The 18,661-nt window shown below is 41.7% G+C and overlaps 2 protein-coding genes across 10 annotated transcripts; both read left to right on the plus strand.

Moving 5' to 3' along the window:
* The first annotated feature begins 5,224 nt into the window (after nucleotides 1-5,224).
* On the plus strand, nucleotides 5,225-10,396 carry LOC119012498. Of its 2 annotated transcripts, XM_037086396.1 has the most exons (8): nucleotides 5,225-5,481; nucleotides 5,693-6,028; nucleotides 6,152-6,252; nucleotides 6,361-6,433; nucleotides 6,562-6,705; nucleotides 9,036-9,122; nucleotides 9,212-9,240; nucleotides 10,021-10,396. In XM_037086396.1, exons 1-8 carry the CDS (start codon nucleotides 5,373-5,375, stop codon nucleotides 10,108-10,110), a joined length of 969 nt encoding a protein of 322 aa, XP_036942291.1. In that variant the 5' UTR covers nucleotides 5,225-5,372; the 3' UTR covers nucleotides 10,111-10,396. The 2 variants fall into 2 exon arrangements, with proteins under 2 accessions (XP_036942291.1, XP_036942290.1); XM_037086395.1 differs by having other exon boundaries at nucleotides 5,228-5,481; nucleotides 6,152-6,433.
* A 476-nt stretch (nucleotides 10,397-10,872) lies between these two features.
* On the plus strand, nucleotides 10,873-18,134 carry LOC119012497. Of its 8 annotated transcripts, XM_037086391.1 has the most exons (11): nucleotides 11,232-11,316; nucleotides 12,717-13,119; nucleotides 13,331-13,666; nucleotides 13,790-13,890; nucleotides 13,999-14,071; nucleotides 15,108-15,278; nucleotides 15,596-15,697; nucleotides 15,783-15,811; nucleotides 15,934-15,990; nucleotides 16,282-16,350; nucleotides 16,525-18,134. In XM_037086391.1, exons 2-11 carry the CDS (start codon nucleotides 13,011-13,013, stop codon nucleotides 16,663-16,665), a joined length of 1,188 nt encoding a protein of 395 aa, XP_036942286.1. In that variant the 5' UTR covers nucleotides 11,232-11,316; nucleotides 12,717-13,010; the 3' UTR covers nucleotides 16,666-18,134. The 8 variants fall into 8 exon arrangements, with proteins under 8 accessions (XP_036942283.1, XP_036942286.1, XP_036942281.1 ...); XM_037086388.1 differs by lacking the exon at nucleotides 11,232-11,316 and adding an exon at nucleotides 10,873-10,885 and having other exon boundaries at nucleotides 13,790-14,071; XM_037086386.1 differs by having other exon boundaries at nucleotides 13,790-14,071.
* Nucleotides 18,135-18,661: the final 527 nt, after the last annotated feature.

Genomic DNA, 18,661 nt, shown 5'->3' on the forward strand with positions numbered 1-18,661 from the left:
CTTACCTGTTCTGCCAGTTTGACATATAAACCTCCTCATCTTAATAACAAGTCAAACTATCACAAGTCACCTGAGTGTGAAGTGACAGATGATCAGAGAGTGGACAGTTAACTGCCTAGATTTTTCCATTGTAGGTGTGGACTCTTTAATAGTGAGATGTGCAGTGGCAAATACATCCTGTTTAGCTGATCTGTTTCGCAGGTCCCAGTGACACCTGCTGCAACAGTATCTTCCACAACTGTCCTGACGTGCCGTCTGGGTGCGGATCACGGATCCAAACTGGATCGGTTTCTTTTGACAACGTTAAGCTGCCTTCTGCTGATCTTACTGCCACGTAATTTCCACTGTACCTACAGTTAGGTATTATTTCTTTACATGCAGTCCTGCATGCTCCAGTATCACATAGAAACGTTATCAACTTTCCATTTACCATCAAATCAACTTCCGGTCTGACGCTTTCTACTGACAATAAGTCTTGCAATTTCAACATGGGCTCCAGATTTCCCACATCATCACTGCTATCGACACCCTTGCCCTGGCTCAGTCATGCTGACTGCTGTCCGCAATATCTGGCTGAGTGTCCTTCTTGTCCGCATGACCAACATTCTCGCATAGCGATTATCCCAGTTTCTACCTCTGCCTCTTCCTCGATCTCTGAATCCTCCTCTTCCTCGTAAACCTCTTCCCCTAAATCCTCCTCTTCCTGGTCTATCCTGGAAATACACTTCCTGCTCATCATCTTGATAAAATGTATCAGCTGAAGTTTTCTTTCCCTTCTTTTCCTTTGTCACTTTTTCTGCGTGTAACGCGTGGTTTACATAGTCCTCTAGGCTGCCTGTGGGTAATCCTATGTAATGCTTAGTGACCCAGCCGCGGATAGCATCTTTTGACCCCGCATGTAGAGCATTTTTTAGCTGTTGTTGATAGGGCCCCGTTGCCTCACCGTTATCTGTTAACCCACTATGAGTTTTGAATGCTGCAGTCATTCTGATGCGATAATCTTCAAATGTCTCATCATCTTTCTGTTTAACTCTCCCTATTTCAGTGTAATTTGCCCTTTTCTTGTACCTTGTCTTTACTCTGTCCCCTAAGTCTCTGACCCTGTTTGATAATTCCTGGTTATCTTGACCCAGGACAGTACCATCTGCCCCGATCGGGTTCCAATCACTGCGTACTGCATGCCAATCAGACCCTAAAGCAGTCATCCAAATCTGCTGCGTTTCTTGACAATTCAAATGGTAAGACTTTCTCACATTTTCCATATCTTCTACAAACTGTTCCACATCCTCTTTATGAGAGGCTACTCCTGCCACCGCTTTTTGACATCCTCCATTGTCCAAGTTCTATAAACTAAAATAGTTGAAGGCTGATTGGGTGCTACATTAGGATTAGCTACTTGTATCATCGGATACGTCTCTGCATCACCTATTCCTATCGCTTTCGGTGGCTTAGGGGATAATGGGGATAACACTTTCCCTAATATGTTGGACCAGTCGCCGACTGACCCTTTTGACCTGGTATTTAGTGTATTTGAAGGGAGCGCACCAGCCCCTTGCTCGTCTGGGTTATATGGAGGGGGTGAAGACGCTACCCCTGATAAGTCAGGGTATAGTTGTGCTACAGGGGATTGTTCTGGGACTGGTGCTGCGCTTGCCTGAGCTACAGATGCTTGTTCTGCTGCTGGTACTACAGATGCTTGTTTTGGCGCTGGCGCTACGCCTGTCTGTGGGCTCCTACCTACTGGCCCTGTCTCATTATCTTCTGATCTGCAGTACATACTGCTCTTCTCATCTTTTTTCCCTTTTTCTTTTTGTTTCTGTTTTCCTCGTTTATCTCCTTCTTCTCTTCTTTTTGCTACCTCCAGTCAAAATTTGGTATCTTTAAATCCCTCCTTATCCATTGTCTTTTCATTTTGTCGCGTTTTGTTTTTTATTGCTTCTTGTAATTCGACTATTTTCTGACTACTTAACTTGCCCTTGAATCCGTAGTCTTTTATCCATTTATCGAGATGTTTTATTTATTTATTTTTTTTCGGATCTAATTTCTCTATGTATTTCCAATCTTTTATTTCCAACGCTTCCCTTATTTCTAATTTACTGTTGCTTTTCCCCATTTTAAATTAGTTTTGGACCAGTTGTCAACTCCTAGGGAGTTCTAAAACTGGTATCTTTTGTATTGTGTTGGGGTGACTAAAAAATCCTGTTGAGGTAATTCTCGCTTCAACTTTTTCAAGAGGAGAATTCTTGCCTGTGCTTCCTCAACAGTCAGTCACTTTCTCTCCCAACACTTTGGTATGGATTGTGATATCTATTTGATATCAAAATCCCATTTATATCTCACAACATTCACTCACGGGTTTTTCCTTAGTTGCAGAGCCTTTCACCTGCTCGCGGACCTTAGGTAGTTGCGGGACTCCGCCGTCCCCTCTTATTTTTCGCGGAATTTAAGCAACTCACAGGACTCCGTCGCCCTTTTGCGGACTTTAAGTGATTGCAGGACTCCGCCGTCCTATCCTGATTAACTGCTACTTAATTTGTATATCGCGGAATTTAAGCAACTCATTTGCAGGACTCCGCCGTCCTCTCCTAATTAATTTTTATCGCGGAATTTAAGCAATTCACAGGACTCCGTCGCCCTATCTTCACCTGCCAGGGTCTAGAATATCCAGGGTTTGTTCTGTACTTCTCTGTAGCAGTGTCTTTCAACCCGTTTCATTCACACACCATTCACTTTTCAATCAAGAACATACTCACTCGCCTATTGTCCTCCCCGCTCTGTCCTCGGACTTCCGTCAGCCGTTGGATCCCTACTGGTGGGCCGACTCAGTCCTTTCAAAAGGTTTTCAGAGGCTCACTAGGAGCCTGCCGTGGCCACGGTCTTTCCTGAATCGCACCGACCCGCAGGAATCCTCAGGCATGTTGGAATCCGGCTCGAAGGACCAAGTTAATGTCAGGTTGAAACACCTAAAACATTCGTAAAAACAAAGACTAGACAGAGAAAGAAAGACAATCAGGCGATCAGTTTTACTTGCAAGGAGAACAGAGTGTGCGCAATGTCTCACGCTCCAAACTGCTCTGCCGCACTCCCTGTTCTCCTATCTTTTATTTCCTTAGGATGGTTACAAAAAGGTCATTGTGGTTAACTCTTGCACAACTTTATTTTTCTCAGCACATGCATTTGCTAATATTGTCTTCCTCTTTCAAAGTAGGACATAGTCAAGGTTTCTCTTATCTGGTTATGAAGCAGCTGCACAGAGAGGACGTGGCCTCGCTATAGTAGCAAGTGTGTGATTTCTCTATGCAGACAAGAAGCTGACTCAGCAACAGTTACTCTTTGCAAAACACAAAATAAGCGAGTGATAATATGTACAGTGATTCCAACATTAACTCAGGTACATTTTACCATGACAATTTTACCATGACATTATTAACTCTCACTGGATCTCTTTGGATGGTAAACGCAACGTATTATATCATCATTTGTGGTGTGTTAACATTTCATGTCCTATTCAACAATGAAGGAAGCAAGACTTCATCTGCAGAGGACGACACTTCACCACAACCAGGTACATTTCTGAAAGTCACATGTAATTCTCTTCTCTTTTGGTTGAATGATTTTGGAACAGCGGTTCAGCGAAAAGAGGAGGTGTGTTCTGGCGCAAATGTTCCCTGGTGCTATTTTGCTGTTTCAGAAAACAATTCCGCAACAGACCAGGAAAAACCTAGTCTAAAGTCAGTGGTGCTTATTCAGATGCTATTTTAAGGGCGCTTGCTTGGCCTTAACGTAGTGTGTGCACAACGTTCATACACTTTGCTTCTCTCATCCGCAAGGAAGCATTTCCCATTGCAGTGTTTTACACAACATTTCCATGAATCGTGGATGTGTTGATGACATAAATAAGGAAACATTGCAGGACTTCAGGAGACGTGATGTTGAACTGCATGTGCCGATGCCATCTAACCCAAATACCCCAGCAGCAGCAGCAGGGGAGAGGAGAGCTTATTTGACAGAAGAGCTGCATCATCTATAGTGAGGTAAGCGAAGTAACAGCATAATAGCATAATAGCAACAGCGCCTGAGATCCGCCCACAAAGCTACTTGACATTTTGCTATAGATACTTGTGTTTCAGATCATTAAAACAGAGCCCTGCAGCTGTTATCTCAGTACAGTATGTCAGTGACTGCCTGACATTTCCATCCCCAGAACCACATCACTAAAATGACTGTGTGTTGTGCTCCGGATGTTTGATAACTTTGTTCTCTGACATGTTTCTGCTCCATAGCTTGTGCAGATTGTTCTGTTTTCCATTACATCATGTTGGTATTTTATGGATCTGAAGTTTTCATGTCACAACACAAGTTTGTCTGTTTATGGTTTTAGCTGTGGGGTCCCTCAAGGGTCCATTCTGGGCCCTGTATTGTTCTCTGTATACATGCTCCTTCTCAGCCTGATCATCCAGAACCATGCTGTTTGCAGCATTCTTATGCAGATGATACACAGCTCTATGTCCCTCTCAAATCCATAAATTCATGCCCTTAAAATAATCTACTCATCTGCCTCTGAGACATTAAATGCAGGATGTCACAAACGTTTCCAAAATTAGATGATGACAAATTAATAGTTTGTTGTAACTAGTCTCAGTGACTCCAAACTTTCCAGGAGTTCAAGTGGTTTTCAACAGAATTTGATGAGCACCTCTTTGTCTTCTGTCTTAAAAAAGTGTCGACTGTGTGTTCCAGTGAGCCTTGTGTGTTCCTCATGTTGATCTGCTCATCATTAGTGGCTAACACCTGCAGAGCTCTGCTGCTGTTGTAGCCACATTCTCATCAAAACACTTCCCCTTCACTTCTCTGAGAAACAAGCTCAGAGAAAGAAGGAGGAACCAACAGGCCTCAGACCACTAACATATGACATATGTGTGAAACACGTCAGTGTCACAAATACACTGTGGGACTGGACACAGTGTGAACTTGAGACTCATTAAGAGTCTTCATATAGTTTGTTTGTTACAGTGTTAGATTGACTCAAACATTTTCCTTTGTCTTGTAATCAGTGACTTTGTCTTCTTCACTGGCTCATTCCAGTTTCACAGGATCTTTGTGATGCTGGTGTGACCTCTGACCTCTGACCTCTTCACTGATGGCTGCATCTCATGTTGCTGATCAAGAGTTTGTGGTTGCTGTCAGTCACTGTGGATGAGACAAAACTACATTTCAAACCTGTTAAAGTGGAAAAACTGTGACATTTATAAGAAATTCAGTGAGATAAAAATCTACAACAGACTAATATTAAAGATGAGGAAGTGACATCATATGAACCACAGGAAGTAGGTGCAGCTTCTCTCGACTAAAGCACGACTTTAGAAACTCAGATGATCATAAGAAGAGAGACAGAAGAAGGAGAGAGACAGAGAATCATGATGGTCCAGTTCAAATGGATTCAAATGTCTTTATTTGTGACAGCGATGCTTCAGTTCACAGGTAAGAAGACGTTTATCACATATAGAAATGGAAGGTGCATTGCAATAATGTACTTTATTAGATATATTTGATTGAAGTAAGAATACAAAATGTGTTGTTTGTTTACAACATGGTGAGTTTAGTGAACTTTTAGAAACAAGGATAAAGAAATATCACAGATTTTGTCTCATTTCAGTTTATTTTCCATATTTGTCTCTGATCTTGTAAACAGGAGCAGCTGAAAACCTTCCAGCCTCCTTCACTGTCACAGTTGGAGATGACGTCACTTTGACTTGTGAAAATGTGATAAAGCCTCAGCAACAATGTAACAGCACTGTCTGGACCTTCAGTGGTTTAGGAAGCAAACAAGTAGTAGAGCTGGTTGAACTTGGACAGATTGGTAAAGATGTCAAAGCTAAAGACAGACTGAGTGTTACAGAGAAATGTTCTCTGGTTATAAAGAAGGTCACAGTCGAGGATGTTGGTCGTTACATCTGTGAGCAGTATGAATATAGAGGAGCTCCAAAAAGTTCTCCAGACTCTGTGGTTTATCTGTCTGTTGTCTCCAGTGAGTATTTACATCATCATGTTTTCAGATCAAACTGTGAAACATTACAATAATTATGATCACAGTGATGAAGTTCATTTGACTCTTGTTGTCTTTCTCTCACAATATCTCCATCTTCACCAGTGACTGAACATCAGAACCATGATGAGGTGACATTAAACTGCTCTGTGTGGACATATGAACCATGTAGACACACAGTGAAGTGGCTGTATGAGGGTAAAGAGGTGGATACAGATAACGGAAGTGTAACTACATCACAGTCTCTCTGCTCTGCCTCTGTGAGAGCTCCATCTCATCATCACATTTACAAGTCAGAGTTTGAATCTGTGCAGTGTTCAGTGACTGATGGTGACAAAGAGCAGCAGCTGTTTCCCTTCAGACTTCAGTCATCAGGAAAGAAACCAGGTGAGAACATGCTGATTTTCAAACTGATGTGAAGAATTACAGAAAATATTTAATATTTAAGTTTTAATATTACATCACAGCACAAGTTTTGTACTGAACACTTTGTTGAGTTGTGTTTGACTGTTCAGGTGAGACAACAGCAACAACAACAACAGCAAAACCACCACCAACACCACTGTTAACAGCAACAACTGAATCAAGTGACACCAGCAGAACAAAAAGAACCAGCACAACAGTGCGTAGAGCTGATGATGCTTCATCAGGACCACAAGGTAGTTTTTTCTGCTTCTACAATCTGTTGGATGCTTACGGACACTTTGTGTCTCTGTTTTCTGATGTATGTGTGTATGTGTGTCTGTGTGTGTGTGTGTGTCTCTGAGTGCATGCCGGGAGTGGCAGAGGGTGGAGTGTGTTTCTATGTTTAGTATGTTTGTTTGTTTGTTTGTTTTGTTAGATTTATGACTGCAGTTGTATTCTGTGCTGCAGTTTGAAGCGGTTCAGTTCTGCAGTGGTACCAATCGGCCTCAGTTGGAAGTCATGCTGACTCATGCAGTCGGAGGCGTGGGGCTGGAGAAGCTCACACTCTGTCCGACTGTTAACTGCTCTGTGGAGGATTGCAGTTCAGCATTTAGAGAAATGGTCGGTTCTGACGGTCTGAAGTCCAAATCTAGGATGAACAATGGAGTCGTCATTTTTCTGGACAGCATTGATAAAGTGAGCCAGTTGTTGAATGAGGTGTAGTGATCCAGGACACCTTTGTCAGGCTGAAGGTTCAGGTGCTGTCGGCCCAGTTTTTGATGATCATGGTGCTGCTGGTCTGGCTGATCTGTTAATTCAGGTGCAGCTGATCCGGTTTCTGTTGGTTCAGGTACATCTGGTCTGGTTCCTGGTGGTTCAGGTGCAGCTGGTGTGGTTCCTGGTGGTTCAGGTGCAGGTGTGCAGGTTACTGATCAGTCAGGAGGCAGAATGTCCTCTGGAGGAGGAAGGTGACATGCTGATAGATGAAGACTCCTTTAAAGACGATGAGAAGAGGAAAGTGAGCAGTGACGTGTGTCAGCCTTCTGCTAAAGTGAAGAAAGCTTCTCTTCACAGTGAGAGCCTGCAGTCAGGTGAGAGTGAAGATGATGAGGAGAGTGATGAAGAGTCTGTAGCTTCCTCACAGACGTGGGCTCACAGCAGGAGAGGTTACTCTTCACTGAGTGTGAAGAAGTTCCTGCAGAACACTGAAGGAGCCAGAAATGTTCAAGGTGAAGAAGTGTTCCCTGATCTACAGCTCCTCAGTTTCTAGATGTCTTAAATAAAGTGCTAAGTGTAATAATGAGGAATATGTATTTATGGGTGGAGGTTTTAACTGTTCTGAGGACAGCAGGTCAGACAGGAACCATGCAGAGCCTCACGCTGCCTCTCACACTCGTCTGCTTCACCTCATGGAGGCTCAGGAGTTGTGTGATGTGTGGAGAGGCTTTCATAACAGACAGAGACAAAACACCCGGACACACTCTGAAGATAACTCACTGTCTGTGGACAGGCTAGATCGCTTTTGTTCTTTTAACATCATTTGAATGTATTTAAAAGTTGTGTTATCAGCCCTGTTGGCTTCTCTGGTCACTTACCTGCGACAGCTTCTGTTTTTATAAAATGTGTAAAACACAACAGTGCCTCCTGGCATTTTAACACAGAGGACAAAAACTTCAAAGAAACGTTCGTCTTTTGTAGGAAAAGTATGAAAGTGAGTTTGTGTCTTTACAACAGTGGTTGGATTTTGGAAAAGTCCAAATTAGGCAAATCTGTCACCAGTACACTCAGAATGTCACAGAAACCTTGATAAGTTGAGTGAAAGCTCTGGAGTCTGAAGTGGAGGAACTCCGAGACTTAGCTGAGGCCACCAGAGACCAGAACCATCCTGAGAGACTGAAAGTTAGAAAGCCTCTCGTAGCCGACCTGCTGAGTGTTTTTCCCTTCTGTGAGCATTTCCTCAGACTTCAAGGACTGTACAGGACTGTTGTTAAAAAGAGTTCCTCTGTGAGGCAACACGCCGTGAGGCCGGTGCTTTGTTTTCGTGAAGCGGCATCAGGTGTGTTCCAGATGCCGATGCCTCGGTGGAGGACGGGCTGCTGGCTGCCAGAATCTGGGTTGTGCTTCACGGATCAACGAGGCGGCGGTCGTGTTTCTGAAGCAAGAACGTTTGATGAGTCTGCTGTTAGTCAGCAGCGTGGTGGTGAAGGGGAAGCTGCTGGCTGTCTCTCCGCTGGCAGCAGCCGCAAGCGGGCTTTTGTGCCCAGCAAATGCTAATTTCATTTTGGGACATGAGAGATTAAAAGTGACCACTCAGTAGGGATTGATCTAACACTGTTGTTCAGGAGGATGGTCAAAGCCAGAATAATGATCGATTTGAATTATTACAGAGAAATGCAGGATGTGGATGAGTTCAGCTGTTTTTTAAAAAAAAATTTTTTTTTATTTATTGATTCGTCTGTGTTTCTGAACATGATTGTATTTATTTGTAAATATTTTTTTCAGAAGAATGACAAAATGAAGTTATTCATAAAAATAAGAAATAAAAATCTCTATCTTTGCCTCTTCCTCCTCCTCCTCTTTTCAGTTGGGTGGCGGTACATCATTGTGTCTGTGGGTTTGTCAGCACTCTTAATAAGTGTCGTTACAGTCAGCATGTGGACGAGAACTAAAGGTGAGAGCAGCCACAGATGAAACAGGAAGCTTTGATAAACCTGGACTTTCACTGTGGAAACTGAACTTGACTTCTTTTTGTCTTTTCAGGGAACAAAACACAGAGGCAAGAAAACAGGGTGAGTTTCAAACTCAAGTGTGAACTGTGTTCAGTTTCAACAGTGGAGGAAAAATGTAAGATGTAAAAACCCAACTGTCAGAACATTTGATGGCGATTTATGTTTCTGCAAAACCACAAATGTGTTGAATTTTCCAATTTTTTATGTTGTAACTTTATATTTCTTTGGGTTCCTTCGTCGATTTCACTTTGTTACAAGGCTGTGCTTATGCAGTGTTTAGGTTTAGGCACCAAAACCACTTTTAGTTCGGGTTCAGAAAAGATCCTGCTTTGGCTTAAAACACCAATTCATGTCGCCTCAAACACAACTGGAACTTGTGGCAAGGTTCCTTTAAAAAATATCCAGCGCTGTCACACTTACAAATGTTGAAACACCAGCTCGATCTCCTCAGGACCTCTGGATGTGAAGGTCTGGCCATTAGAATGTAATGTGAATGTGATATGAGCGATATTGTGGAAATGTCAGTATTGTAAGTAGTTTCATTACACACACACATGTGACAGTATCAGTGGTTTGCAGTAATGTTAACTGCCATCATTTTATCCTGCTGACTGGACTTGCTGCTTTTTTGAGAGTATAAAAACATCAGGTAGTGAAACTTAAAGTACATTTTGGATTTCCTTGTGAGAACTGGGATTATAATCTGAAAAACTGAATACATGTCTCAGTGTCTGGAATTACTCTCTAGCGAGGCCCTGAACTCAACTGTTTCCCTGGAGCTGCTTTGTGTTTCAACATGTATTAGCTCCATTTTCATCCAGAGTGTTGTGTTTTCCTCAGGAGCATGATGATGAAGATGAAGATGAAGATGAAGGTACAGTGGTGTATGAAAACACCGGAGAGCCGTCTGCCTCCGTCAGACTCCACTGATCACCAACATCAACTCACCAGAGAAACGAGTCCACCGCTGTTAAATATCACCTCGTCATATTTCACATGAGGAGATAACATAACATCTTTTTAAGAGTTAGACTGAATGCATTTGCTTTTATTCATTAATATGACAAATGTCTTTTCTGTGCCAAGCTCTCTGTGTTTTAGTCTGAGCTGGACTAACAGGCTGGAGTCAAACTGGTGGACGAGGAGTTTGACTCTTCAGCTGTTCATGTGTGCTGTAAACATCATGAATCCTGTCTGTTTTACATTAAAGGATATAAAGATAACACATTGTATTTGTACAAATATGTATCTCAGCTAACAATCTTTGAATATTCATTGAATGTAAAAGTTCAAATGTGACAAAATCTAACATGACACACATAATCAACAGCAAACTGAGGTGTGAAACAGACTGAAGTCATTATGAGGAAGTGACTTCTTACTTATCACAGGGAGGAGATGCTGTGATAAGAAGCAGCACATCAGAGGTGGCAAAAGTCCACACAGTCTGTCCTCAAGCAGAAGTACAGACAGAAGTACTGTTTCAACTCCTTTACTCAAGTGAAAGTAATAAAGTACAGGCTCTGAAATGTTCTCAAAGTATCAAAGTAAAAAGTCTCCTTCTGAAGAACATTTCCACCGTTAGCTGTTTCCTGTCAAAGCTGACTGGAGCTCACGTCATATTCATATACTTGAGACTTAAAAAGGTAGAATCAGTAGGATTTGTCCCAGCTGTTCCTAAACGCACCACAGCGTGTTTTGAAACGTAAGAAGGAGAAAGCACAGATATTTCCTGTCATGATTTCTGTTTAGAACAAAAGAAGTGCTTGCTGCTCCTGAGAGGAGGATGGATGGTGGACAGTAAAGTGCTGATTTACCTCGACACAAAGCCTAAAGCCTCTGGAGCCAAAGATTCCAAAGATTTACTGCAGTAGATGTTGTGTTGATACATTGTCATTATTCTTAAGTGAAATCAGCTGCTGCACAAACAGCTAAAATCACAGAGGTGTTGCAGAGCTTCAGCTCCAGGACTGAAGAGCTGCTGTAAGTCCTACAAACCACCAGATGTCGCTGCGCTTCAGATCTCTTTTCTGCACCAACAGAAGGAAAGGCCCAGAGTTTTATAAGGCTTCACTAGAAGAAACAAGAGAGCACAGGTGCACTAGATGAACTGAAAGGTGAAATGAACTGCATCAGGTAAAACGTCTGTGAACTGATGTGAAAACACATCAGTGGCTCCTTTAACTCCACCCTGAACCACAGCTCCCTCCTCTGCTGCTGCCTTGTTGTTTTCTTTGTTGAAGATCTTCCTCATACTTGTTCGGCTCCTATAACTTTCTCACTACTTCCTGAAATGGGACTGATAGATTTCAGTTCTTGAGGAAATTCTTTCAGTGTGTCTCTGTTAAAGTATAAATGACAGGAAAACTGATGCTTCAACACTTTCCTGCATCACTTGTTAACATCTTGATTTTCTGCAGCCAGTTCAGAACTCAGCAGCTGGATTTCAACTTCATCTAACAGGAAAGATCATTGAAATCTTGTTCACTTCCTTAAATCGTCTTTCAGCTGAAGAATTTAGAGCTGATATCAATATCATCTGTGTTCTGAAGTCAAATGATGTCAATACATTTCACACATCTTAAATGTCCAACTAGTCGTGTCTGCAGTGAGCATACAGCATGAACAACCTCCAGACCACAGGTGAAGTGTTGGAACTGTCCAGTTGAGCAACACATATTGTGGAGGCTTGATGCTGCTGTTGTAGCCACATTCTCATCAAAACACTTCCCCTTCACTTCTCTGAGAGACACAAGCTCAGAGAAAGAGGGAGGAACCAACAGGCCTCAGACCACTAACATATGTGTGAAACACGTCAGTGTCACAACTACACTGTGGGACTGGACACAGTGTGAACTTGAGACTCAATAAGAGTCTTCATATAGTTCGTTTGTTACAGTGTTAGATTGACTCAAACATTTTCCTTTGTCTTGTAATCTAAACTCTACTAGTAGTAAACCTTCCCTCTAGTGGCTTGAACAGCTCTGTTCTCTCTGGACACTAAAATATGTCTTAACACAGATAGAAATGCAGCCAAAGTGAGCTGAGAATGTACAGAAATCTAATAACTCAGCTACTTTCAGAAGGTTTGGATGCACATGACCACCTACTCTGACCTAAAATCATGTCAATACATTTCACACATCTTAAATGTCCAACTAGTCGTGTCTGCAGTGAGCATACAGCATGAACAACCTCCAGACCACAGGTGAAGTGTTGGAACTGTCCAGTTGAGCAACACATATTGTGGAGGCTTGATGCTGCTGTTGTAGCCACATTCTCATCACAACACTTCCCCTTCACTTCTCTGAGAGACACAAGCTCAGAGAAAGAGGGAGGAACCAACAGGCCTCAGACCACTAACATATGTGTGAAACACGTCAGTGTCACAACTACACTGTGGGACTGGACACAGTGTGAACTTGAGACTCATTAAGAGTCTTCATATAGTTTGTTTGTTACAGTGTTAGATTGACTCAAACATTTTCCTTTGTCTTGTAATCAGTGACTTTGTCTTCTTCACTGGCTCATTCCAGTTTCACAGGATCTTTGTGAGGCTGCTGTGACCTCTGACCTCTGACCTCTGACCTCTTCACTGATGGCTGCATCTCATGTTGCTGATCAAGAGTTTGTGGTTGCTGTCAGTCACTGTGGATGAGACAAAACTACATTTCAAACCTGTAAAAGTGGAAAAACTGTGACATTTACAAGAAATTCAGTGAGGTAAAAATCTAAAACAGACTAAGATTAAAAATGAGGAAGTGACATCATATGAACCACAGGAAGTAGGTGCAGCTTCTCTCGATTAAAGCACGACTTTAGAAACTCAGATGATCATAAGAAGAGAGACAGAAGAAGGAGAGAGACAGAGAATCATGATGGTCCAGTTCAAATGGATTCAAATGTCTTTATTTGTGACAGCGATGCTTCAGTTCACAGGTAAGAAGACGTTTATCACATATAGAAATGGAAGGTGCATTGCAATAATGTACTTTATTAGATATATTTGATTGAAGTAAGACAACAAAATGTGTTGTTTGTTTACAACATGGTGAGTTTAGTGAACTTTTAGAAACAAGGATAAAGAAATATCACAGATTTTTTCTCATTTCAGTTTATTTTCCATATTTTTCTCTGATCTTGTAAACAGGAGCAGCTGAAAACCTTCCAGCCTCCTTCACTGTCACAGTTGGAGATGACGTCACTTTGACTTGTGAAAATGTGAAAAAGCCTCAGCAACAATGTAACAGCACTACCTGGACCTTCAGTGGTTTAGGAAGCAAACAAGCAGTAGAGCTGGTTAAACTTGGACAGATTGGTGAAGATGTCAAAGCTAAAGACAGACTGAGTGTTACAGAGAAATGTTCTCTGGTTATAAAGAAGGTCACAGTCGAGGATGTTGGTCGTTACATCTGTCAGCAGTATAAATATAGAGAAGGTCCAAAAAGTTCTTCAGACTCTGTGGTTCATCTGTCTGTTGTCTCCAGTGAGTATTTACATCATCATGTTTTCAGATCAAACTGTGAAATATTACAATAATTATGATCACAGTGATGAAGTTCATTTGACTCTTGTTGTCTTTCTCTCACAATATCTCCATCTTCACCAGTGACTGAACATCAGAACCATGATGAGGTGACATTAAACTGCTCTGTGTGGACATATGAACCATGTAGACACACAGTGAAGTGGCTGTATGAGGGTAAAGAGGTGGATACAGATAACGGAAGTGTAACTACATCACAGTCTCTCTGCTCTGCCTCTGTGAGAGCTCCATCTCATCATCACATTTACAAGTCAGAGTTTGAATCTGTGCAGTGTTCAGTGACTGATGGTGACAAAGAGCAGCAGCTGTTTCCCTTCAGACTTCAGTCATCAGGAAAGAAACCAGGTGAGAATATGTTGATTTTCAAACTGATGTGAAGAATTACAGAAAATATTTGTGTATTTTAGGGATATGGGTCCGTATTCACAAAGACTTGACAAAGCCCATGACAAAGCCTTTGAAAAGATACTGGATAAAGAAACGTATTCATGAGGAGAATTAAGTGCCCCCCCCAAACAAAAACACTTTGGCCAAATGAAAATTAGGGGATTTCAATGAAAAACCTGAATCGTCAATAAAAGCAGCATTAAAATTTTGGAATCGTGTCTTGATCCGGGCCATTTCACAACAACATCCAGCATATTGTAACGTGTGTCAAAGACAGTTTGTGTATTGCTGGAATGCAACTTTCCGACTGAAAAAGACGTCTTCATCCTGTGAAGGTGCAATTATTTTAATGTGTCCCATCAATGGCACCAATCACACCGAGTATACCTGCAATTTCCATGAATTTGGCTTTGATTCTTTGTTGTTGGCGACTGTCTAAAGGAAACTGGATAAACTGATGGATTATATGGAGTCTACAGAGTGTGTTGATGGTTAGGTAGATAGAGCGGTTTACTGATGGCTGTGGTGTCACTAAATTATCCGCGTTGCAGAGCTGCAATTTCTCCGTAGCCAAATACTGGAGTGTTGCCAAACATTTTAATTCCGGCATTATTGGATTGTTTGGGTTGGTTGGGGACGTTATTGTGTCCCTCACCAACTCAACCACAACTTCAATCCCTTCACGGTCCATCCGAGATCATTTTGATAATTCCCATTCAGCGTCTCCAACACATTCGGCTGTGACTAGGTCCTAGCGAGTTAGGAGTCCTCTGGACTACTTCTAAGGTCTCCCAGACTTCGGTGCTACTTTTAGGCCTAAAATGTTTTGTGAATAACTCCTATTTTCAAAAAGTTTCCTAAAGTTACGACTGACACACCAATTATTTTTAGGAGTTGCTCCTACATTCACCTGTCAGGAGCTACTTTTAGCCTTAAGATTCTTTGTGAATACGGACCTGAAGTTTTAATATTACATCACAACACACCTGTTCAGGTGAGACAACAACTACAACAGCAACAACAGCAACAACAACAACAACAGCAGCAACAACAACAACAACAACAACAACAACAGCTACAGCAGCATCCAGTGACACCAGCAGAACAGAAAGAACCAACACAACAGGTTCTGGGACCGATGGCAGTACATCAGAGCTACAGAGAAGTTAGTGAACATTTTGATCTGCTTCTACAGTCTGTTAGATGCTGACAGACACTTTGTGTCTTAATTGAGTTTCTGTTGTATTATAAGTTTCTTGTTGTCATGGCAACATGCAGCTGAAAGCTCCAGAAAGAATCAGTAAGTGGACGTTGAGTTAAGTGGGTGATGTGTTTTGTTTGCTTGTTTGGTCAAAGTAGATGAAGACTGTGTTGACTTTGGATTCAGTCTTTGTACTAAAAGTGTCAAATTAAAACGACATGTAATCTCTTCAACAGGAAGCTGCAGCCAACACGCTTCAAATATTTTCATTATGTTTCCAGATTGGTTGTGGCTGCTCATCATTCTGGCTGTGGTCTTAGTGGCACTTTTAATCATTGTTGTGAAAGTCATCAGGAGGAAGAGAGCTGAAGGTGAGAGCTCAGGTAAAAGTGTTTCAAACCAGATGTTACAACACAACTGGATTTTCTTTGTGGAAGCTGAAGTCAACTCTCTGTTTTGTCTGTTCAGAGAACAACACACGGATGGAGGACGATGTTGTGAGTATAATATCCTGCACAGATGTGCTGCAGATGTTACACAGGTGTTTTTACTTGTACCCTGACTGCATCTGTGTGAAGTGAAGTGTAAGATGCTTTTTGACCAAAGTGTGTTTATTCAGGGACTGACCTCAAACCCTGCAGTGACTCAGTCTGCTCCAGGAACCAGTCAGAGCACGGTGAGATCACACGCTGCCGTCTTGATGGTGTGAGATTGTGTGATAAAGATTAAAAAAAAGGGAAGTCAGATAACACAAGGGACTACACTAGAGGAGAGCACGAGTAGTCAGACAGAGGTCAAACCACCACAGATAAACTACTACACAACATGTCCACACGTCATTTGAGACGTGAGAGACAGCATGAGCACGCTGGCAGAATTAAAAGAAGTGACAATAATGTTAAACTAGAAGAGAATAAAGTGAGAAGTGTGAGTCACATCAGATCTACATGTTGTCCTCTCTGTGCAGGCTGACCCTGGAGATGGAGTCTGCTACGCCTCCATCAGCTACACCAGGAACACCAACAGGAGAGATCGGGTAAGAGAAACAGGAAATCCTTAGACTTCAAACTGAATCACTTTTGTGTTGTTGTTGTTTTGTCATCGTGTTGTGTTCGTGTGCTGCTGGATTTCATAGGGTTGTGTGTATTTGCATTATTCTGTATGATATAATATTGTGTGTGACTGTTGTGCTGTTTGGTTTTTTTTTCAGGCTCAGGGAAATGATGGAGATGATGATGATGATGATGATGAAGCAGTGACCTACACCACCATCAAAGCTTCCTCTCTTTCTGCTGGAGCATCTGCTGATCCCAGCAACCTGTACGCCACCGTCAACAAACCAAAGAAATAAGAGGCCACAGTGTCGTCACAGCTCATTTTGCTCCACTTGTTTTACACTGAGCTTTTATATGATAATCTGTAAAAAGAGTAAATGCCAGATTGGCTTTGGAGTTTCAGGTATCAGAAAACAGGTTCTCTGATGATGCCAGGTCATTTCAGAACCCAGAATACAGAGGTCACACTTTTATTTTGCTTTGTGATCAATGAATCATAACCAAAACATTCCAAGGCACCGTTTTGGAAAAAAAAAAATGCTAATGTTGGACTTAAGTTAAAGACGTGTTAGTTTTTGCTGATATTTTATCTCCTATTATTGTTTGATATGCAGTCAGTTTAACAACTATATCTCAATAAATCTATAAATGGACCAAGTGACTTGTGTATATTCAGCATTATCAACATCATCATCGAACAATTTAGCATTTTTTCATTCAATTTTGTAGAGAAACGTCTCTAGAATAATAATTTGCATGTTGAGCTTCTTAAAGATGATCACCACTGTAACGTTACCATCAAAAGCTGGACCTTGCAATCATCTGATCGCAAAAATCAGTTGTGCAGAGTGCAGCAAAGATAAAAGAAGTGTGGCAGCAATATTGTTTCCATCTAAATCAAGTTGTGCAGGCGCTGATAAACAAGTCTAATGATGCAAACCATGGCAACAACAAGTGTGTGACTGTTGTGTCCATCACTTTTAGTGTCCCCTGAATGGAATGTTTTCTCAATTTGCTTATTTTTCAGTGCATGAAGCTCTCAGGTATGGAAGCCGATGTTTTGCAAACATTTTTTTTTTAAATTCCACTGTTTCGAGATGTCTAATTGATTATTTCATTTTCTTGACATAACAGAGCGTTCATCTTCAGTTTTAATGTGTATAAACGGCATTCAGACGCCTGGTCGGTGCTGCACATGTGCATCTCTCACCAGAGATGAGAAAGTAGCCTGATGTCTCACTTCTGTTACCAGCTCCATAATGAACTCTGTTTGTAATTCAGAGGGTTATTGATTAAGACTTCTATAACAAGTGTCCGACGAGGTTCATGATCGGCTGCTTTCTACTGTTCCCTGCTTTTCCAGTGAAGACGGATGTGACACACACAAAAAAGGAAAAAAAAAAAAAAAAAAAAAGTAAAAGAGGAATACAGTGGTCAACTTCCATCAGATGTGTTACTGTCCAGTTGGCTACACCCAAAATAAAACCTCTCACAGCGATGGGTGCAATTGCTATGCCAAAGTGAAATATGCGTATAAATAAAAAAGACTAGACTACAAGTCTGATGTGTTGTTAAATAGCGGTAATAATATTCTCAGCTTAAATCAGTTGCTGCAGTTATCAAGATGCCAACTATGCATGCTGGGAAAGCTCTCCTAATCTAAGAGTTAATTTCCTCAAGTTTATGAGGTATTTAATTCCAATTTTAAAAAAAAAAGTCTTGCAAGCACGGCCACTCTTGGCTGTCGGGCTCATCATCACTGTAATAAAGCAATAAATACTGTGCCTATAAATGTCTATAAACCGTCTTTAAATGAGGGTTTTGTTAACAGTGTCTGTTGTAACTTGTGGTCTGCTTCCTTTAATCACCGCTCCGCAAGAAACACAAACTTCCTTTAGTACCAAACCTCGAGACGATATGATACTACAGCGTGGATTTACTTTGCGTGAGAAAGCAGAAGCTACGCACACATATTCTCCCTCTTCACACACACACACACACACACACACACACACACACACACACACACACACACACACACACACACATTTATAGACAGTAATTAGTGTGTGTGTTGAGCATGAAGAAATTGCAGTCAAGGGGGGGTTGTTAATGCAGCTCAGGACAAAGGGCTGTCAAACAAACTGATTCTGCTTCGCTGGCGGCCCCCCCGACAGCACACATTCCACACACAAGAAGGCTTGTCTGGCACAAGGCTAACGGGGGGATTAAGATGAGGAAATCAATTAAAACATAAAGATGGGTTAGCTGCTTCAACTCACTAACTTGATT

Source organism: Acanthopagrus latus, chromosome 22 (assembly GCF_904848185.1).
Source record: "Acanthopagrus latus isolate v.2019 chromosome 22, fAcaLat1.1, whole genome shotgun sequence".
In the NCBI taxonomy this organism is placed as follows: Eukaryota; Metazoa; Chordata; class Actinopteri; order Spariformes; family Sparidae; genus Acanthopagrus; species Acanthopagrus latus.